The 23,259-nt window shown below is 46.0% G+C and overlaps 1 protein-coding gene across 5 annotated transcripts in view; it reads left to right on the top strand.

Moving 5' to 3' along the window:
* The window catches only part of agla (amylo-alpha-1,6-glucosidase and 4-alpha-glucanotransferase a), a 107,036-nt gene that overhangs the window by 7,463 nt on the left and 76,314 nt on the right, over positions 1 to 23,259 (top strand). For all 5 annotated transcript variants that reach the window (XM_088428895.1, XM_088428892.1, XM_088428896.1 and 2 more), the window contains exons 2-5: positions 2,232 to 2,358; positions 10,417 to 10,627; positions 17,273 to 17,442; positions 19,689 to 19,892. In XM_088428895.1, coding sequence (XP_088285021.1) covers positions 2,271 to 2,358; positions 10,417 to 10,627; positions 17,273 to 17,442; positions 19,689 to 19,892 — 673 coding nt within the window. In that variant the 5' untranslated portion in view covers positions 2,232 to 2,270. The remainder of the gene's footprint in view (positions 1 to 2,231; positions 2,359 to 10,416; positions 10,628 to 17,272; positions 17,443 to 19,688; positions 19,893 to 23,259) is intronic.

The following is a 23,259-nucleotide window of genomic DNA, read 5'->3' as shown; positions in this document are numbered from 1 at the left end:
TTTTAGTAATTGTGCAGCACTTTGGTCAGCCCTTTGAAGTTGTTTTTAAATGTGCTTTATAAATAGACTTGACTTTACATTTCAACCCAAATAAACATGTAAAAAAAAAAAAAAAAAAAAAAAAAAAAAAAGGGAAGTTGTGGTTTTAGCTCTATTATGTCCCACAGATTTGTCATGTATGTTATGTGTCATCATAGGTAAACCTGACAGGAAGGATAACATTGAGTAGTGGTCAAAAGTACATTCCATTATTAGCGTACATGATTACTCAATGAGCATTTCAAAACTATTACAATTTTTTATTTTGTTTCTGTGTCTGGTACATGCAGCATCCACTTCAACCTGTGGGCCTGGAAGGGGGCTCCTCCCACCTGTGGTCCCTTCTGGAGGTTTCTGATTTTCCCCAAATTGGGGTTTTTGAGTTTTTCCTTCCCCTTCTGGGAGCTTTGACTGGGGATGCTGTTGTGTACCCTATACTGAAAAGATGTCTCTGTTTTCATTCTTTTCATTCTGTGAAGCCCTTTGGGACTTCGGTGATTTAGGGCTATATAAATAAAATTTGATTGATGATTGATTACCTTATTTTCCACAGAATAAGGCGCACCTAAAAGCCTTAATTTAAAAAAAAGAATATGAGGTGCGGCTCATATGGATCAATATTAAGATTGGGATTCGTAGATGGGGGATGAACTGATTAAGTAAGCTTGACCTGTTTCTTTTGTGTGTTTACAGTTGAACAAGATTGGTCATACTAATATTGAGTTATTATGCTATTGAGAGTTTAGAGTTATTATTTGAGATATTATTGCTATGACTTTGAGTATTACTATATTGTGATTGAAAAAGTTTTAAAGTGTCATTAATTGAGGGTGCACCTAATAAACCGGTGCGCCTTATAGTGCGGAAAATACGGTACCTTTTTTTTTTTTTCCATTTAACTTTTATCCGACCTAGTCGCTGTTCTCTCTGTGATGGGAAGGGCTGCTTTCCTTTAAACAAATGAACACCTTCATTACATAAAATGCTTTAATGCATGAACGAAAGTATTAAAAGTAAAATTATTTGGAATAGCCAAATTATCGCCTAATTATTTGCAATAGCCTCAATGTTGGTTACAATGTTGGTGCGGCTGTACGTGTGTCTTGTTTCTGTTCATTGTATTGCTAAAGGGTCACACTGGGGTTTTCTATTGGTTGCTTTGTCAAATTTTGTGAAATGAGGTCCAGGTCAATCAGTGGCAACATCAAAGGAAGGCGCTAGCGAGCGTGTCGGATTAATTAAATATCTTAGCAACAGTGTGCATTACGAATCGACCACCAGAGGCGGTGCTTCAAAGCCTTCGTGCAAGCGCAGGGCGAAAATAACTTTTTGTCTATAACTCAAAAACTAATAAACTAGAGATAGGCCTGCTTTTGTGAAATCAGATCACGTACACTTAATAGTCGTTTCAGTGATTCATTAAAAAAAATATATATATTTTTAGGTTGTTTTTTTAGCTTGAAATTAGTTAAAGCTCTGATGCAAATTTCAAATAACCTCATGAGCCCTTCACCTCAAATATAATAGTATTTCCTCAGTACTTCACGTGTCATGGGAAAAAAAAAGGTATATTGCCGAGGGACGTGCTGTGAAGGTTTCCTGCATTCCAAACAGACAATTTGACTGTATTCACACATACCAAAGGCAAGTCTTCAATCTAGAGTGGAGTTTGGAGCTGACCAAACATGAAAACAGGGAAGCAGAGTTTACACTCTAAATTTCAATTTAATACAACAGCATCTGTAACATCTTCCCAAAGCTCTCTTTTCTCCTCACTGTACTTCAGCTGTGCGTTGTCACTCGTGTGTGAGATACTCAGAGATCACTACTGGAGGTATTGTAGTCAACAGTCAAAAGCATGAACAAGACTGGCGATGCAACCAGTCACTCAGCTCAGGGGCTCTCCTACAAGGCATGTGATTGGCTCCCAGCACAACATCAACCAACTCCTGGGCAGGATCAGATTACAACTCCTCATTGATCAATGTCGCACCGGGACCCAAATATGTGTCTTGCAGAAGCGTCTGTCACCAACATTGATTATGTTAATTAGGCACGTTTTGCAACAAAAAGAAAATGCGGTCCGAGTGGTGGCAAGAGTTGAGAACCACTACTTTAGATAAAACCTTTTAAAAATTGTTGCTGCATCATTAAAAATCCTGATAAGTATTTAACATGTCCTCTCTTTACAGGAGTGGGTGACCAGGGTCAGCATAATCAAAGAACTCAAAATGTTGCCTCAAGACCTGAAGCAGATCCGAGTTCTGATACTTAATGACAAAGAGAATTTACAGAGGACCCTGTTTAGACTTGATCAAGGTAAACTTTGTTTTCTGTTTTTTTTTTTTTTAATTGAAAAATGATCCCTTGATATTCATTATATTACCATTACTGGTTTTACATTTGGGGGTCGGCTCAGTGGCCGAGTGCATAGCACGTCCACCTCACTCTTAAAGAAACCTGAGTTCAAATCCACCTTTCTCTGGCCTTACTCTGGGCACTCATGCTTCCTGCCACACTCCGAAAACATGCATGGCAGATGAATTGGACATACTAAACTGTTCTTGGGTACAATTTGGTGCGTGAATGGTCGTTTGTCTATGTGTGCCCTGCAATTGGCCAGCCACCAGTTCATGGTGTCCCCTGTTTACTACCCGCAAGCACGACCCTTGTGAGGATAAGCGGCTCTAGAAAATGGATGGATGGGTATACAAAACAAAAATTCTCCTTCTCTCTCCGGCTGGATAGTATCCGTGTCATCCTCAAGCTCGGGTTCTCTACCAGCGGCCTGGGAGTCTGAGGGTTCTGCGCAGTATCTTCGATGTTCTGCACTCTTCTGGACTGAGGCTTCAGATGTTGTTCCTGGGATTTGCTGGAGCCACTCACCCAGTTTGGGGTTACTGCCCCAAGGCCCAGACTACCACGGGAACCATGCAACCCTTGACCTTCCACATCTGTTTCAGCTGCTCTTTCAAACCATGATACGTCTCAAGTTTTTTATGTTCCTTCTTTCTGATGTTGGTGTCAGTTTGGATTGCCACATCTATCACCACTTCCCTCTTCTGTTCTTTGTCCACCACCACTATGTCTGGTTGATTAGCAATGACCTGTTTGTCAGTATGGAAGCTGAAGTCCCACAGTATCTTCGCCCTGTTGTTCTCAGCCATTTTCTGTGGTTTGGCCCATCGGGATTTAGATACTTCTATTCCATACTGGTTGCAGATGTTCCTGTATACTATCCCAGCCATTTGGTTGTGCTTCCCCATGTACGCTGATCCAGCTAGCATCTTACAACCTGCTACTATGTGCTGGACTGTCTCAGGGGCTTCTTTATACAGTCTGCATGTTGTGTCTGATCTACTCTGGTAGAGCCTGGCCTCTATGGCTCTTCTGCTTATGGCTTGTCTTGTGCTGCCATGATTATTGGATCTGTGCTGTCTGTCAGTCCAGCATTATCCAGCCACTGGTAGGATTTCTTGAATCAGCCACTTCCTAAATCTGGCAGTGTTACATGCCATTTAGGGGTTGGTTCCTCCAGGTTGTTTGTTCCTCCTCCTCTGCATCCTCCTCAGGGTTCTGTTGCCTGAGACACTCACTTTGTTGTTCATCCTTCAGGGCCATCTTTCTTTTGCAGTGTTGTATTTTCGATGTTTCATCCAGAACCATGGCCTGGATGCTCACTGGTCCTGGGCCTCCTACTTTCCGCTTAGTGTATAGTCTCAGGGTGCTCGACTTATAGCGGAAACGTCCATGCATGGTGAGGAGCTTTCTAGTCTCGATATCTGTTACTTCTGTCTATTCCTTTGACCAGTTTATGATGCCAGCTGGGTATCTGATGACTGGTAGTGCACACATGTTGATGGCTTGGACCTTGTTCTAACCATTCAATTGGCTTCGGAGGTATTTGGCTGCCGTTGACTTCCTTTTGGCCTCTTCATGGTTTCCATTAGCCTGTGGGAGGCCAAGGTACTTGTAGCTCTCTCAGATATCCCCAATGTTACCCTCTGGTAAATCACTCCCCTCAGTCTGGATCATCTTGCCTCTCTTTGAGACCGTACTGCCACACTTATTCAAGCCGGGTGACATCCCTATGTCATTGCTGTAGATCCTGGTGGTGTGGATCAGTGAGTGTATTTCTCAGTCATTCCTGGCATACGGCTTGATGCCATCCTTGTAGAGCAGGTGGCTGATTGTTGCCCACTACTGAATTATTACCGGTACCTGCTCTTCGTAATGATTTGACTGAGGGGGTTGAGGCCTATGCAGAACAGCAGTGGTGACAGTGGATTGCCTTGCTATATGCCGCTCTTGATGTTGACTCGGGCAATGGGCTTTGAATTGGCCTCTGGAGTTGTCTTCCACATTTCCATTGAGTTCTGGATGAAGGTCCTTAGGTTCCTGTTGATCTTATACAGATCCAAACATTCCAGTATCCATGTGGGCAGCATTGAGTCTTAGGCTTTCTTTTCTCTTGATTCTTCGGGCAGACCCATCAACCGAATGTTGTTCCATCGGAAGCGAGCCCCCAAGTCCTCACACTTTTTGTTTATCAAGTCGTCCACAGCAGTTAGCCTAACCACATCAGCGTTTACGATAGCAATATTGTCACTGTGTCCATTAGCCGAATCCTAATTAGCAACAGCCTGAAGAGCAAATGCTTCCTCCAGTGGTTTCAGAGAGGCCGAAACAGCTTTCTTGACCGACTCCCATATTAAAGCGTTGAATTTGGAGACAATCTCCTCTCGTTGCTCATCCATCATGACTTTTGTTGCAGCGTAGCATGTCGTCATTATTAGCCTCCAGCTTCCCGAGAAACTCCATGGCCAGATTTAGCTGACTTGCACTTCGCCCTGAGACTCGACATATTTGACATTTCGATCCGGCTGTTATATGGAAGCGAGTAACTATCCAAACACTCAAAAAAGTCTCCCTCCGTCTTCCGGTGGGAGGACTGGCCCTGACTGTTTGTACTTATGCACCAAACAACAGTTCAGAGTACCCACCCTTTTTGGAGTCCTTGGAGGCTGTGCTGGAGAGCGCTCCCTCTCGAGACTCCCTCGTTCTGCTGTCGACTTCAATGCTCATGTGGGCAATGACAGTGAGACCGGGAGGGTGTGATTGGGAGGAAAGGCCCCCTCAATCTGAACCCGATTGGTGTTATGTTATTGGACTTCTGTGTTCGTCACGGATTGTCTATAACTCACACCATGTTCAAACATAGAGGTGTCCATATATGCACTTGGCACCACGGCATCCAAGGACATGTTCGATGATCGACTTTGTGATCATATCACTGGACGTACGGCCGCATGTTCTGGACACTTGAGTGAAGAGAGGGACGGAGGTGTGAGGGTTTGCTGGGAATGTCTGGCAGGGTCCCCTGTCAGAACGAGATTCAACACCCACCTCCGGCAGAATTTCTCCCACGTCCCGGGGAAGGCGGAGGACATTGAGTCAGATTGGACCATGTTCCGCACCTCCATTGTCGAGGCGGCCGATTGCAGTTGCAGCTGTAAGGTGGTCGGTGCCTGTCGTGGCGGCAATCCCCAAACCCGCTGGTGGACACCAGCGGTAAGGGATGCCATCGAGCTGAAGAAGGAGTGCGGGCATTTTTGGCCTGTGAGACTCCAGAGGCAGCTGACAGGTACCGACTGGCCAAGCGGCTCCAAGGTGGTATCTCCCATCTCTGGGGCTGAAGTCACTGAGGTGGTCAAAAAAACTCCTTGGTGGCAAGGCCAGGGGGTGGGTGAGATCCACCCAGAGTTTCTAAAGGCTCTGGATGTTGTAGGGCTACCCTGGCTGACACGCCTCTGCAATATCGGGTGGACATCAGGGACAGCACTTCTCGATTGGCAGACTGGGGTGGTGGTCCCCCTTTTTAAGAAGGGGGGTGTGTTCCAACTACGGAGGAATCACACTCCTTGGCTTCCCTGGTAAAGTCTATTGAGGGGTGCTGGAGAGGAGGGTCCGTCTGAAAGTCAAATCTCAGATTCAGAAGGAGCAATGTGTTTTTCGTCCCGGCCGTGGAACAGTGGACCAGCTCTACACCCTCGGCAGGATCCTCGATGGTGCATGGGAGTTCGCCCATCCAGTCTCCATGTGTTTTGTGGAAGGCGTTTGACCGTGTCCCTCGGGGAGTTCTGTGGGGGGTGCTTCAGGAGTATGGGGTACCGAATGCCCTGATACGGGCTGTTCGGTCCCTGTATCACTGATGTCAGAGTTTGGTCCGCATTGCCGGCAGTAAGTCTAATCCGTTTCCAGTGAGGGTTGGACTCTGCCTAGGCTGCCCTTTATCACTGATTCTGCTCATTACTTTAATGGAAAGAATTTCTAGGTGCAGCCAAAGCGTTGAGGGAGTCCGGTTTGGGAGTCTCTGCATTGAATCTCTGCCATATGCAGACAATGTGGTGCTGTTGGCTTCTTCAGACGGTGACCTCAAACTTGCTGGAGTGGTTTGCAGCCAAGTGTGAAGTGAAGATCAAGCTGAAGATCAGCACCTCCAAATCTGAGACCATGGTCCTCAGTCGGAAAAGGGTGGAGTGCCCTCACCGGTTCGGGGAGGACGTCCTGCCCCATGTGAAGGAGTTCAAGTATCTTGGGGTCTGGTTCACAAGTAAGGGTAGGATGGAACATGAGATCGACAGGCGAATCGGTGCAGTGTCTGCGGGGATAAGGACTCTGTTGAGAGATTAGCCGAAGGGCAAAGCTCTCTATTTACAGGTCGATCAATGTTCCTTTCCTCACTAAGGTCACGAACTGTGGGTCGTGACCGAAAGAACGAGATCTGGGAACCCTTTGAGGTGGTTCGGGCATCTTGTTAGGATGCCACCGGACGCCTCCCTGGTAAGGTGTTCCGGGCATGTCCCACTGGACACACTGGAGTGACGATGTCTCTCGGGTGACCTGGGAACGCCTTGGGATCCTGCCAGCGGAGCTAGATGAAGTGGCAGGGGAAAGGGAAGTCTGGGCTTCCCTGCTGAGGTTGCTGACCCCGCAACCCGACGCTGGATAAGCGGAGGAAAATTAATGGATGGATGGATAACCACATTCCCCGGGAGCTCATGCTACATGCGCCTTACATTACCCACGTCTGGAGGCGGGACCCACGGTGTCTACCATTCTCAATAAAAGACAGGATTAGTGAGTCCAAAGATTTGAAAAAAAATATTTCGGGATTAGGATGAGAAGTCACTGAAAGAAAAGTAACATCATTTTCATTGTATTAAATTTATCTATAAGGGAAAGTAATAGTAGAAACTTTTTGGATAAAATCTGTTTTTGACCGATCAAGTAATGGGAGAAAATTAGTTTTGAAGAGGTTCTGAAACTTTTTAGTGACCCATATGCCCAGGTAAACAAATTTGTTATTCACTCCCTTAAGTGGAAATCAGCCATAATTAAGACCAATATCTTTGTTAATGAGCAAAAACAGTTCACGTAAATCTTGGTTTATCTTGTAACGTGAAAGTTTTCCAAACTCCTCCAAAACCTTGAGTATTGCAGGTAGTTACCTAAGCGGGTTGGATTGATACATCAGCAAATCATTTGTGTAAAACAAGACTTGGTGCTTGAGTCCGCCGTTTTAGTTGCCCTGGATCTTCCCATTGTCATGGATCCTGGTCCTGAATCAGGTAGCGGACCTATTGTCTCGTGGGGAGTGGCGTCTGCACCCGGAGATTGTGCACTATATAGGCTTGTTTCGACTCACTGTAGCCTCTGGTTCTTTCTGATTGGGGGTCAGCAGTCCACTGGGGCAGGATGCCGTTTTGTCTCTTCTACACCTCCCCCCCTTTCCCCTGACCTGAAGGGTTCTTCAAGGGGGCCACACACTGTTGCTGGGGACCCCCTTTTGTCTGGCACGGACGTGGTTCTCTCTGCTTCAAAGCCTGTGTTTTGACGATTCTTGGCGTCTTCCAGCCCGGTCGGATATGTTATCCCAGCAATAGGGGCAAGTTTGACACCCTCCACCATCATCGGCTTCGCCAATGTGTTTGGCATCTGAGGGGCCTGACCCATTGCTGAGTTGCTGCTCTGATTCAGTCAGGTGCACTATTGTCAATGCCAGGTCTACTTGCACGCAGTTGTTGTAGAACAACAGGTGGAAGTGGTTTGTGTCGTGGTGCACGACACTTGCAACGGACCCAGTGGCTTGCCCTGTTCCTGCTGTCTTGTCTTTCTGCAGTCTCTCCTGGATAACGGTCACTCAGCTTCCACGTTGAAATTTTATATTGCTGCCATTGTGGCCTGCCACGTGGCAATTGATGGCAACTCGTTAGGGCGCCACCCACTTGTTTCTTCGTTTATGAAAGGGGCCCGGCATCTCCGACCCTACAGTGTGCCACCCTGCCTGGGACCTGCACATGGTGCTTGACTCTTTGTGCTGGCCTACTTTTGAACCCCTGTGTGAGTTACCTTTCAAGTGGGTTTCTCTGAAGACTGCGTTTTTAGTTGCCGTTGTCTCGGCCAAACAAGTTGGGGAATTGCATACCCTGTTTGTCAGCCCTTCCTGCATCAAGTGGCATGCCGCTTTCGTTCCGAAGGTGCGATCCTCTTCTTATGTCAACAAATCTTTGCGCATCGCTTGTTTTATGCCCCCGCCTGGGGACGATGGGACCTCTGCTGACCTCCTGTGCCCTGTGCGGGCACTGCGTTTTTATGTGGATGTTACAGCGTCATTTCGTAAGTTGTCTCAGCTTTTTGTTTCGTACGGGGGTCCTTCCAAGGGCTCCCAGCTTTCCAAATAACATTTGTCTCACTGGATCATTAACGTGATCACGCATGCTTGCGGTGATTTGGAACACCCCTTACCTTTGGGAGTACGAGCCCATTCTTATAGGAGTGTCACAAATTCGTGGTCTGTACTGAAAGGGGTTCCCTTGGAGGATGTTCGTGCTGCTGCTTCCTGGTCATCGCCTGGCACTTTAGCCAGATTCTACTGTGTGGATGTTGCTACCCCACATTCTCTGTCTGTGGACCTGGGCTCCTTGGGGGCATCTATGTGAGGTTGAGGTGAGTGCCATGAACTTTTCGTGACCTTGCTGTTATTTGTCATTCCATGCTTTTAGCACCCCCCCTAGCGGGCAAGAGGGGCGAAATAGAACGAAAGTTACTTCTACGAGCCCGGTTGACTGCCAGAGTTACTTGTCACTCGAATTCCTTGTCTCTGCCTTGTTCGCACGAGTAGGCTCTGAGGGGCAGATTACCGGGTGACGCTGCCTTATATATATCCCTGGTGTCATATGTTGTTTTATGTTTGTATGATGTTTTTAATGGTATGCATTCTCGTCTTGGGCTTGCATGAAGGCTCATTTCGTGCTTTTAGCACTGCCTGTAACGTTATGATCACTTGTGTTAAAGGCTGCCGTTGTGCAAAATGCAAATATCACGAAATTGTATGAAATTGGAAAAAATAATAAATACAAACTTCCAGCTGATTTAGTTTTAGGGTTTTTTGTCTCCCAACTTTCACTTTTTATTACATGTACTCATTTCTGACTTCATTCAGCAGACATGTAGTTTTATTTTATTTTCAGATGCAATCCATGTATTTGGAATACAAAACATTTAATACAACAGTCCGTATTAATTAGAGCACAGGTGTCAAACTCAAGGCACGAGGGCCAGATTCGGCCCTTCACATGTGGACTGCGAAAAATGTCAACTTCCATAACCTTGCTAATCTCAGTTTCAAAATTTTAGATTCTAATGTCTAAAGCTTGGTTTATGCTTGATGTGTGAACGTTCCACACAGAAATGAGAAGTGGAGAATCTTGTCGGCACGCGTTTTGCAGCATTTTATACTCTGTACGGTTTTCCCCCAGCAGTCAACCGATATTTTCCCATACTATAGCTGACATTAAATAGCCTCTGTAGCATATAAACAACACTACTGTCTAACATAAGCAGAGAATACAAGTAGATTCAAACTATGTAAAATCTTTCATGCTGTTTCTAACAGACTCCTCATCTCTCTCCTGTGTGCATTCTCTGCAGGAGTTGTTGACGGTACTTCAGTAATGGTAGTCCTTTTCAGCCGAATCCTAAATAGTTTTGTATCGGCGAACTTCAATTAGCAATAGTTCATTGGCTGTGTTTTCCGTGTGACGCTTCCGCACGGAAAAGAGATTCCAGGGGTGTGTAGTTGCGTGCCAAGCATAAACCAAGCTTAATAAATAATAATGAGATTTTGGGTTAGGGTTACCTTTTCTACAGGAATTTCAACAAACTCTTGTCCTTTGTTTCTCATTTCAAAATTAGCCATTCATTTGTTATGTACAGTAATACTACTGCGAGATGGTTAAACATTTAATGAGTTTGACACTCCTAAATAACTCTCATGCTCCAAAGTGTTAATATACAGAATTTCTGCATCTTCAGGTTTTGAGCTCCAGTTCCGTTTGGGTCCAAGTCTTCAGGGCAGAAAAGTTACAGTGCAAACCAACTACCCACCTGATGGAAAGGGATTTGAACGAAACACATTTCGTGTTTTGACCTGGAAAAATCCAACAGGACGTGAGGATGACTCTGACAAGTTTTGTTCTCTGGATATCAATTTGGCTGGTTCTTTTCAATATTCCTTTGGATTTGGGTAAGAGTCCACATTAACTGTCAGAATACAAATATGATTCAACACAATTGAAATGTAACATCACTTGATGTTATGTACAGCTTATTGTTATGCTTCAAGTTAATGACATTTTAGGAGGTTGGAAAAGGCTCTTAATCCATTGGATGGTTTGTTTTTTTTGGCTTACTGAAGAAAATTTGCAGTGTGTGTGCGCTCACGTGTGTGTTTGCGTAAGTTGTGTTCGTACTGTTATGACCCGTGGGTCATATGTAGCTTTTGTATGTGTTCTCCTTTGTTTGTGTGTGTGCGTGTGTGAGTGCCTTTTGGCTGGAATGTGTCAATTATGTGCAGGTGGTGTCATCCCATTGGTTGGCTCTCCTGATTTGCCGCCCTATTTAAGCAGCCCACGGACCAAGCTCTGTCTCTCTTCGGTCATCCCACCGCCAGAAAACGCCACCTCAGAAATTGTTAGATATTGTGCATCTGTGTTGCTCGCTGTGTTTGTAAGAATCTGTAGATTGAGCAGTAGTAGGAGGGAGACACAGTTTTGGTTTAACCCTTTTTCTCCTGTTTTTGCGTTAGGTAGTTAGTGAGCCAATTGTCATTCGTTTCCTTTTTGTTTGGCTAGTTAGTTAGGGATTCAGAAGATCTTTTGTTTATTATTTTGTTTGTTTGCTCTCCCTCCGAAGACAATAAAAGCTGCTGTTTTTGTTCTCAACAACTTTAGTTTCACGGGCCTTTTCTGGTGGTGAGGGTACGGACGGGGTGCACACACGTTATATCCCAGTTCCCCTAGGCTGGGTGTAACAGTACGCACAGTATGTGCGCACTTCCGTGGCAGCCGCTCAAGCCGACGCATCTTTTAACAATTCTTTCTATTCTTTTTCTTTCATTAAAGGAACTATTGGACAGAACCTTGACTGGGTAAATCCTTTTACACGTGCAAGGGCATTACAGCATTATGGACAGCAGACTAATGGGTTCAGTCCTATTTACTTTTGTAATGCTTCACAAAATAATCTCTCAGGCTGCATTTCGGTCGTGTTTGAAAACCTTGTCGTAAAGTTTGGGATAATATATGATCCATGCCTCGACAGTTTAAAAAAAATCTATTAAATTTCGTTTAACTGGCTCAGCAGAGTACATGAAAACGTTAAAAAAATAAAAATAAATTGTCACTAGCTGGCACCATATGTATCACTCTTAGTATACATGTGAAGTTTTAGTTTAATAGAAGGCCTACTCGTTTTTACTGCATTGGAAAATGATAAGAAGGTTTGTGGCATGTTTATAAACCATATTAAAACCAAAAATATTTTTCCCACATTTTTTTTTTCCAATTTAATTCTTTTTGAAACAGCTCTATAGAGCCGAGAGGGCAGTGCTAAAGAGCCACATGCAGCTCTGGAGCCATGCGTTGCCAATCCCGGTCTAGGACAAGGGGGCAAATGTATGAGCCATGGAAGTGTCCAAAAATGGGCCAAAAATGGACATTCTAAAATTCATGGCTCACATTCTGTACATCATCGTGCATTGGACCTTTTTGTACATTTAAAGGTTCTACAGATGCTTAGCAATTTTCTGAAATCCTGGTGAAAGATACAAATAAGCTGATTCCTCAAAGAATTCTAGGGGGCGCTACTGAACCTTTTTTTTTTTTTTTTTTTTTTTTTTAATTGTGAAATAATTTAAAGAGATACGGATGATTTTACCAGACCTGAAGTCTCATGACTTTTCATGTGTGTTAAGACCCTCAAAAATAGCATAGGTATTTTGGCAATAAACTGGTGGTCACACGGCAACAGCGTTAAAGTCACATCAAAAAGCTAAAAGAATGTAGAATCTGAAGCCAATCAAATTGGTTAGTGAAGCTGCAGAGAAAGCCACGAGGAGGCTATGGTTCAAAAGGGCAGCTCTGTGAATTGTTCCTGGGACGCAAGCAAAGGCGTGATCAACCTCAGCTTGGTCACCTGGGAGAGAGACTATGATGTTGCAAGACCCGAAACACTCAGTGACCCCAGGATATATCACTGACAATGTGTTCCAGTGAATCCAGGCGATGTTTCTTTCAAGTGGTTTGAAATTTTTTGCAGCTTGTGCAGTTTGAGCTCTTGAGCACTTCTGCTTGGCTCTCCGTAGAGGCAGACACGTTTTGCTCTTCTTCCAACCCTGCTTTGCTGCACTTATGTTGTGTGCCTGTTTTTGTCTTATCTATCATTGTAGTTTCTTGCTGTATTTCTTGCCTTTCAAATCTAACCAAGGAATTGGCCAGTCCTGGTTCCCGTTTGGGAAGTTCGCCGGATATGGTAGGGATCCATGGAACAAGTAAAATATGGTGTGTTTGTTGATCTTGTCCATAGACGATTCTGGAGGAAGATCTACTTTATTGGATTTTTTTGGTAACAGGGATCTTTCTTATTCGAGTTTGCGGGTTTCTGTTTTATTGCAAAACTGGCCAGACGGGTGCAGCTGGAATAGAAAAGAGGCTGCTGGTCTTTTTTGAAGAATGCATGCTGCGAGTGACCTGAACCACAAACTGGATGCTGTTCTTGAATTCTCGAGCAAAACGGTTATCATCATGGAGAAGTTGGAGTCTCGCATCGAAGGACTTATTGCTAATTCGGCCACCCTTGTGACTTGGTCCCTATTGACCACTCTTCAAGAGTTTGCGCTCCATAGCAGTGTTGCTGTACCACACAGTGATGCAGCTGGTTAAGATGGACGTAACAATGCAGCTGTAGAAGCTGCTGAGGACCCTTTGTGACATACCAAACCTCCTCAGCCTCCACAAAAAGTACAGGTGCTGCTGAGCCTTCTTCACCAGCTGTGTGGTGTTTAGTGTCCTGGTGAGGTCCTTCCTGATGTGGGCCCCCAGGCATTTAAAGCGACTCACCCTCTCCACTTCCCAATCTTGGAAGAGCAGTGGCTGATGAGTCCTACTCTACTTTCTAATCTCCACGATCATCTTTTTGGACTTGTCTGTCTTGAAGGTCTGGTTGTTGTCCTCACACCACACTACCGATCTGGCCACCTCCATCTTGTAAGATGTCTCACCATCACCAGGGATGCGTCCGCTAACTTCAGTTTGATGTTGTCCTTGTGGGAAGCCATACAGTCCTGGACAAACAGGGTGTAGAGGATGGGACTGAGGACACACCCATGCACATTTCGTCATGCAATTTGCCGAACGCAGTTGTGGAGTTGGCTCTCCAAATTGACGTAAACAGCGTTCAAAAATACTGATGTAAACTCCTTTGGTAGGTAGTAGGGACAGCATTTAAGGATTCAGGACAAGCTAGATTTCAAAGCTTTCTTTTCTTTTTTTTTTTTGAATTGTTGCGATACAAGTGCAATTTATACCGAGGATTACAAAAAGCAATTCTTAAAACAGTTGCATTACAGCCATTTGACGAATTGCCTTTTTATAAATTGTTATGTCTATAAGTATTACTACACACAATAGTTCTCCATTTTGCCTGTGTACCCGCTTCCGCAACACAAGACTTTTGCGGGGGGATGCAAACTTTCAAATCTACTTGCGTTCCTTGGAGTCTTTTTTTTTTTTAACATCAAAATGCTAATCATTGTCCTTCTACTCTTTTATTCAACAAAATTTGATGACTTACAAACATTATTAACAAATTTGTCGGCCATTTTGTTTTTATCTTACAGAAAAAATAACGTCTGAGAAAAAAAGAACATATCTTTGTTTACAAAAATAATGGTACTGGTGAGCTGAATTGTGAGGTAATGATCAAGTAGCTGACAATTTGTCCAATAGCTTGGCCAGCCAATCTGTCAATCAGCTCACAAGCACACTTAGAAGATACGCGATTGGCTCCCGGTTGTACAAAGACCAATGAGGGCATGTGTTGTAGGTTTACCCGTGAGCTAATTGACTGATGGTCCAGCAAGCAATCTGTACCTCACACGCGAGAGCAAGTGTGAAAACGGAGCAATACAGTCACTACAAAACATCTGCTGTTTTAATTATCCATCCATCTATATTCTGCTGTATTTTTGGGGTCATGTCGTGGGGGTAACAGCTTGAGCAGGGAAGCCCAGACTTCCCTCTCCTCAGCCACTTCATCCAGCTCCTCCGGAAGGATCCCGAGGCGTTCCCAGGCCAGCCAAGGACATAGTCCCCCCAGCGTATCTTGGGTCGTCCCTGGGCCTCCTCCCTGTGGGACATGCCTGGAACGCCTCACCATGGAGGCGTCCGGGATGCATCCGAAACAGATGCCCAAACCACCTCAACTGGCTCTTCTCAATGTGGAGGAACAGTGGCTCGCCGCTGAGCCCCTCCAAGATGACCGCGCTTCTCACCATATCGCTAAGGGAGAACTCGGGCATCTGCGGAGGAAATTAATTTTGGCCACTTGTATCCTGGATCTAATTTTTTCGGTTACGACCCACAGCTTGTGACCATAGGTGAGGACAGGAAATTAGACTGAATTGTACAAGTCTATTCAGGGGTGCTAAATAGCTTCACTTTTCAGCTCAGCTATTTCTTCACCACAACAGACCAGTACAGTGTCCGCAACACAGCACCAATCCATCTGTCGATCTCCTGTTTTATCCTACCCTCACTCGTGCACAAGACCCCAATATACTTCAGCTCCTTCACTTGGGACGGCACTCCACCCTTTCCCGACTGAAGACCGTGGTCTCATATTTGTAGTTGCTTATTTTTATCCTAACTGCTTCACACTCCACTCCAAGCGCTCTAGTGAGAGTTGGAGGTCACGAGCTGAAGAAGCCAACAGCACCACATCATCTGCAAACAGCAGAGATGAAATGTTGAGATGAACCAACACCGGACACCCTCATCGCTTTGGCTGCACGTTGAAAATTTGACCAAAAAAGTAATTAACAGAATCGATGCCAAAGGGAAGCCTTGCTGGAGTCCAACCCTCTTTGGAAACAATTTTGATTTACTGTCGGAGATGCGGACCAAACTCTGACATTGGTGGCACAGGGACCGAGCAGCCTGTGTCAGGGCGTCTGGTACCCTGTACTCCGCACGGTCGAAAACCTCCAAGTTCTCAAAGCTCATGCAGATTGGTTGTACAAACTCCCCTGCGCACTTGAGGATTCTGCTGAGGGTGTAGAGCTGGTTGACTGTTCCACGGCCAGGACGAAAACCACACTGCTCCTCATGAATCTCAGGTTCAACTTCCAAATGGACCCTCCTCTCCAGCACCCCTGAATAGACCTTACCAAGAAGTCTGAGGAATGTGATCCCTCTGTAGTTGGAACACACTCTTCGGTCCACCTTCTTAAAAAGGGGGACCACCACCCCGGTCTGCCAATCCAGGGGCACTGTCCTCTTTGTCCATGCTATGCTGTATAGATCTGTTAGCCTACAACATCCAGAGCAGGTGGATCTCATGCACCCGGGTCCTTGCCACCAAGGAGTTTTATGACCACCTCGTGACTTCAGCCCGAGTGATGGGAGAGCTCACATTGGAGCTTCCAGACTCTGCTCTAGCTGGTACCCATCAGCTGTCTTTGGCTGCCTCCCGTTCAGCTGCTGCCCAAGGCCAAAAAGGCCTGAAAGTACTCCTTCAACGTGTTGGCATCCCTCACCGCTGGCCTCCACCAGCGGGTTCAGCGATTGCCACCACAACAGGCACCGACCACCACAACTCTGATCAGTTGCCTCAACAATGGAGGGATGAAACATGGTCCATTTTGGCTCAATGTCGCCCACCTCACGCAAGAGATGGGAGAAATTCTGCAGGAGTTGAGTGTTGAAACGTCTTCTGACGGAATTCTGCCAGACGTTCCTAGTAAACAATCATGATGCATTTGAGTTTGCGTGGTCTGACTGGCATCCTCCCCCACCATCAGAGCCAACACACCACCAGGTGGTGATCAGTTGACACCTCCGATCCTCTCATCACAGAAGTGTCCAAAACATGCTGCTGCAAATAAGATGATACGACCACAAAGTTGATCATTGAACTGAGGCCTAGGGTGCCCTGGTGTCAAGTGCACATGTGGACATCTTTATGCTTGAAAATTGTGTTCGTTATGGACAATCCATGACGTGCACTGAAGTCCCGACCCCTTTGGCCCTACCCACAGGTGGTGAGCTCATGTGAGGGGGGACCCATGTTGAAGGCCCGGCCATCATGTGCTCGCGACCCTCCCCTCCTAGCTTTGACTGCAGAGAGGGTCCCGGTGGCCCGCGTCTGGTCAAGGGAAAACCATATCCAATCATCTTTTACATCATGTTGTAATTAATTAATAATCAATTAATGTTTGGCCAGCTACTGGCTTCACTCTAGATCGATTTTGGAGGAGTGCAATTACAGTCTGTTTGGCATGCAGGAAACCTTCACAGTGCGTCTCTCGATGGTATTGCTTTTTCTGTTTTTAATGAAAATAAAAGCAAAGCACTGAAGGCGCAAAAGTGCAGTGGCAAGGGAACACTGTACTTTTAGAGTAAGTAATACTGCCCACAGACATTTTTGCATGTTTGTGACCACTATAGTGTGTGCATGCTGCTGCTTGTTCTCAGTTGTTACTCCTCAGTAGCATAAGCCAATGAATGGTATGCTTTGGCTCATAGTGGAAAATGAATTATTGAACCGAAGCAATTGTTAGTAATTATTAAGCTTTTTTTGGTCTCAGTTTGAATTTACATTTTTCTCCTCACAGTGACACAGGGAGCTCTTCCGGAGGCTACTTTGTTGTGAACCCAATTCTTCGTGTTGGACCTGAAAACCGTGTACTCCCATTAGACTGCATCTGTATTCAGACCTATTTAGCCAAGTGTTTGGGTCACCTTAATGATTGGCCAGCCAGATTGCAAGTTGCAAAGGAGTCAGGTATGGGTGTGATTTCTTTTTATATGAATATTTTACTCAATGCAGTGCTTCATTTTGCCTGCGTCTCTGTATCCCAGGTGCATAATTTTTGGTGGGGGACGCATACTTTCAAATCAACGTGCGTCCCTTGGACTCGTTACATTTTGACATCAAATTGAATCATCATGCATCTACTCTTTTATTCAACAAAACTGGACGTCTTACAAACATTTTTACAACTTCTCAAGGAAAAAAGAACGTTAATCGAGAAAAAAAACACAGCTTTGTTCAGTAAATACTGCTGATACCATGAACTTGATGGCGTAAGCTAATGATGATCAAAACAAAATAGTCCCAATGCCGTTCGTTTCATACTTTACTTCAGTGGTCCCCAACCTTTTGATCACCACGTACCGGTCAACGCCTTACATTTATATTGTGGACCGGGGGGGGGTGCTAAATATTGTGCTGACAATGCTGCGCTATCGTTAGCTTAGCACAGTCACTTCGGTTCAACAGCTGTTAAGTGAAGCAAACGCTGCACATACCAGTAGTCCCAAGTTCTCGCTTCCGCCTTTCTACAAGCCAGGTGAGTGCTCTTGCTTGGCTCTGTTTTGTGTTGAAAGCTCAGCTGGCCGTGTTGGATCTCTCCCGGTGAACGCAAAGCGGCCGCCATGATTACTTCCTGCCCCCTGCGTGAGCCGTTGAATGTTCCCGAAGTTGATTGGCTGTGGCGGCGCGAAACGCAGAAAAAGTAAAAAAAAAATTAACTTCACGCGAAAGGCGAGATTACGCTTCTCGTGACCGCCATTCGTGTCGCTCCATTCGCGTCCATTGAGTCGCCCGACGTGCATTCGCACCCAGTCACGCGAACTCCATTGACTACAATTCAAAACGCTCTGCTTTTTCGACTCGTTCGCGTTCGGTGTGCGCGTACCATTAAACTAAATCATCTCCAAAACATTATTTCGGGTGCAGCCCGATACCAGTTGATTTGGGGACCGCTGCTTTATTTGATAGCCAATGTTTTATTTTGAAGGATTTTCTGACTTCCTCTACAAACAGCCGCATCGCCAGGCACATATCACTGGGCCACAGGCTCCTAGTGTACGGTAGCTAGGGCATACACTGCTATGGAAAAAAAATAAATAAATAAAAGACGCTCCTACAGTACGGTAGCTAGGGCATATACTGCTATGGTAAAAAAAAAAAAAAAGACATATAAAACAAATTCCCTTCAGCGTGCCGATTCATTTTTAGCCTCAGTGAGGGGGGCTGTCGGCAAATGAGAATCATAAGAAGTCAGTAAGTTTATTATTTTGATGACTTTGTGTATCTCTAAGATGGATATCAGAAAGTTTTTTGCCCGCAGCAGGCAACATAAGTTTTTCAGAAATTAATGCTAAGTGAGGTAATGTTATTCCCTGTGTCAAGACAACCACATTCATTTGCCGTATGAGCTGTCAGGGGAATTTGCATTACTGTAATAATTCATTGCTTCTGTATTAACTCCACACAACCAATAAACACATGGCTAATTAGGGCCAGAGCAGCGGCCGCTGCGAGGTCCCTCTTGTTTTTCACCGGATCATTATTATTAGGGCCCGAGCAGCGTCCGCTGGAGGACCCTGGATTATTAGGGCCCGAGCAGCGTCTGCTGCGAGGACCCTCTTGTTTTTCACTGCATTATTATTAGGGCCTGAGCGGCGTCTATCATCATTAAAAAATCACCATTAAAAACATTCACTTCAGGAGGCTGCCATGTCGGTTATAGCTACGGACAATGGTAAATGCAACATCTCCAGCTGTCTGTAATAAAATGGTCTAAATCTTACACATTGCCCTTTTTAAGATATCTGCTTTCATGTCATTTGTTGGACAATATTACAGTTCGAGTGTTTCACTCTGCACACATTCATGAATGAAGTGGTAGCGAGTTTTGGTCCTGGTAATTGCAGGGCACACAGACACGAAAAACCATTAACTCACCCAATCACATATAGGGACAGTTAAGTATGTCCAATACGCTTGCCAAGCATGTTTTTCTGGAGTGTTTGAGGTAGCCGGAGTGCCCGGAAGGAACCCATGCAGGCTCGGGGAGAACATTCAAACTCCGCACAGGACATTAGGAGCTGGATTTGAACTGAAGGCAGATTCATCACTGCGCTTGTTTTTGTTGTGTGGCTGTTTTTGTTTTGCTGGGAGTGTGGCCATCAATGTGTATCATGTGATCAGTGGATAATGCATGTATTTATTTACTTTTCTAGGGTACAACATGATTCATTTCACACCTTTACAGACGCTAGGAGAATCCAGGTCATGTTACTCGTTGGCAGACCAGTTAACCTTTAACCCTGAGTTCAGCCCAGATGGCCGAAACTATACCTGGGCAGATGTGGGAGCCCTAGTGGAAAAGATGCGAAAAGAATGGAACATGCTATGCATTACTGATGTGGTGTACAATCATACAGGTAGGTGGTTACGTTACGATACTTTTTGTAATTTTGCCTCAGTACACAGTCCCAATGGTTTGATCATAAATTTAAAAAAATGATGGATAAGAAAGTTTTTCGCTATGGGCACAATATTCTACAGAAGGTAGGCTTATAAGGCTGGCTTACAAGTACACAAGGGAGACACTTTCTTGATTTGAAATACATTTGGTTTAACATGATGCAAGTCATTGCAAGTGTAACATTTTTGTCATTTAGGGTTAGGCTTAGGGTTTTTTTTTTTTTTAATAAAGCCTCAAGTTGAAGCATTTTTTTGGACAGTTGAAACCAATACCAACACATACCACAATTTGTAAATTCACATTCTTTGAAAGAAATTGGGAGATGGGACACGACTCATATGACTTGACTTGATTTAAAATCATATTGCTATTTTTAGGACTTGGGAATAGTCGCAGTGAATTTTTTGACTCAAACTGCCTACGTAACAAGCCAGCGTGTCATGAACAGCCAATGTGTCATGTCCGCGATAAAAAAATGGTCAGGTCGGTGTGTGGGGGCCCTTAGAGGAAGCATGTATTGCGTAAATAGGATAGGCCCTACTTAAAACTGAACTTTAGGACCGACTTGAACTTATGAGGGCCAACAGAGAATGATCTACTGGACAGAAAAAAAAACACTGAAGGGGCTTCCTGAAATCCTTATGCAGTCCCTTAGCCTGTCAACAAAGACGTGGTTGTCAACCAAATCAAAGGCAGCACTGAGATCATGTAAAACGACAGTTACATATGTAACAGCGGTTCTATGAGCCCGAATGACCGCCAGAGGCGGTGCTAAAAGCATGGAATAAGTGTAAGAGCAAGACGAGAATGCTAACCATTAAAACGTCATGATTGTGACACAGGGGACATATATAAGGCAGCATCACCTGGTAGTCTGTCCCTCAGAACCAACTCGTGACAAGTAACTCTGGTGGTCATCCGGGGCTCATAGAACCGCTGTTACATACGTAACTGTCGTTCTATTTCGCCCCTCCAGACCGCCAGAGGCAGTGCTAAAAGCATGGAATAACGAATAACAGCGAAATCACGAGGAGACCACGATACTCACCTCAACCTCACATAGACGCCCCTGAGGAACCCAGGTCCACAGACAGAGAATGGGGGTCTGCAACATCCACACAGTAGAACCTGGCAAAAGTGCCAGGCGACGACCAGGAAGCAGCAGCACAAACATCCACCAAGCGAACCCCTTTTAGTACAGTCCAAGAAGTCGTAACACTCCTAGTAGAATGGGCACGGACTCCCGAAGGTAAGGGGTGTTCCAAATCCCCACAAGCATGCGTGATCACCTTAATGATCCAGTGAGACAATGTTGTTTGGAAAGCTGGGAGCCCTTGGAAGGACCTCCGTAAGAAACAAAAAGCTGAGACGACTTCTGAAACGCCGCCGTAACATCCACATAAAAACGCAGTGCCCACAATGGGGACAAGAGGTCGGCAGAGGTCCAGTCGTCCCCAGGCGGGGGCACGAAATGAACAATGCGCAAAGGTTTGTTGACATAGGAAGAAGATCGCACCTTCAGAACTAAAGCGGCATTCGGCCACAGAGTGACCGTGCCTCCATCAGGGTGCCACTTGATTCAGGAAGGCCTGACAGACAGGGCATGCAATTCTCCAACTTGTTTCGTCAAGACAACGGCGAGCAAAAACGCAGTCTTCAGAAAAACCCACCTGGGAGGGACCTCACACAGGGGTTCAAAAGTAGGCACAAGGAGTCAAGCACCACATGCAGGTCCCAGGCAGGGGTGCGTGGTGCACTGTAGGGTCGGGGAGGCAGGGCCCCTTTCATGGACGAATTAACGAGCAGGTGGCGCGAACAAGTCGCCACTCAACCGCCTCGTGGCGGGCCGCAATGGCAGCGACATAAACCTTCAACGTGGACGGTGAGCAACCCTTATCCAGGAGAGACTGCAGAAATTCCAAGACAGCAGGAACAGGGCAAGCCACTGGCTCCATGGCAAGCGTTGTGCACCACGACACAAACAAACTTCCACCTGTTGTTATACAACAACCGCAAGGAAGGAGCCCCGGTGTTGACAATAGTGCATCTGACTGAATCTGAGCAGCAGCTCAGCGATGGGTCCAGGCCCCTCAGAGGCCACACACACAGGCGAAGTCGAAGGTGGGGATGCCACACCTTGGCTCTTGCTGGGATAACAGATCCGACTGGGCTGGAAGATGCCAAGGGTCGGAGCAGAGGGAACCACGTCCATCCCAGCCAAAAGGGGGCCACCAGCAACAGGGTGTGGCCCTCCTGAAAGACCCTCTGGAGCACCATCCAGATCAGGGGAAGGGGCGGGAAGACGTATAGGAGACAAAATGGCCAAGGATGCGCCAGGGCATCATGCCACAGTGGACTGTTGACCGCCATCAGGGAGAACCAAAGGTGACAGTGATTCGACTCTTGTGTGGCAAAGAGGTCGACCTCTGCCTGACTGAAACGAGCTCGTATAGTGAGCACAATCTCAGGATGCAGACGACATTCCCCTGGCGCTGGAACCCCGCAAGACAACGAGTCAGCTACCTAATTCAGGACACCCGGACGGTAGGCTGCTCAGAGATTGTCCAGGAGGGCGGAAGCCCATTAAATAAGGGCTTGAGCGACCAACAGCAGCCTGATGGACCTGGTACCCTACACTTGATTGATATGGAAAACTGTCGCGCTATTGTCGGACCGCACAGGGACGTGCCGATCCCGAAGGAATGGCAAGAAGCGGATGAGTGCCAGATGCACAGCCCGAAGTTCCAGGACATCAATGTGGTCTCTGTAAATGTTCTAGGTTGCTTGAACCTAACAATGCCAGTGGGCGCCCCTGTAAGCAAAGCAAACCCATGTGATGAGCCACGATGGGGACATGAAAGTAAGCGTCTGTCAGATTAACTAGCGTAAACCATTCACCGGGACTGACTGACCGTAATACGTTGGACGTCGTCAGCATGTGAAATGGCAACCTATGGAGGTAACGATTGAGCCCTTTCAAGTTCAAAATCGGGTTCAAGTTCAAAACCACCTGTCTTCTTTGGGACAAGGAAGTAAGGGTAATAAAAACCCCTGGTGAGGCTTGGAAGGAAAACAGGTTCGATGGCCCCTTTCGCCAGGAGAGTCGTAAGCTCCTCATCAAGGGCCAGGGCCTATGCGGGCTCGGCGATAAAGGACATTATATGGGGGGCTGGCGCCGGAACTGCAACCGCCGTAATGGCAAGAAGCGGATGAGTGCCAGATGCACAGCCCACAGTTCCAGGACATCAATGTGGTCTGCGGTGTCCGCCGACAACCAATGCCCCAGAGCGAACCTATGCTGCCAAACGCCACCCCAGCCAAAG

Source organism: Hippichthys cyanospilos, chromosome 12, assembly GCF_059441005.1.
Source record: "Hippichthys cyanospilos isolate Australia breed blue-spotted pipefish chromosome 12, RoL_Hcya_1.0, whole genome shotgun sequence".
Taxonomy (NCBI): domain Eukaryota; kingdom Metazoa; phylum Chordata; class Actinopteri; order Syngnathiformes; family Syngnathidae; genus Hippichthys; species Hippichthys cyanospilos.
Note: the sequence above shows the minus strand (reverse complement) of the source record. Positions and strands in the feature narration are given on the sequence as shown.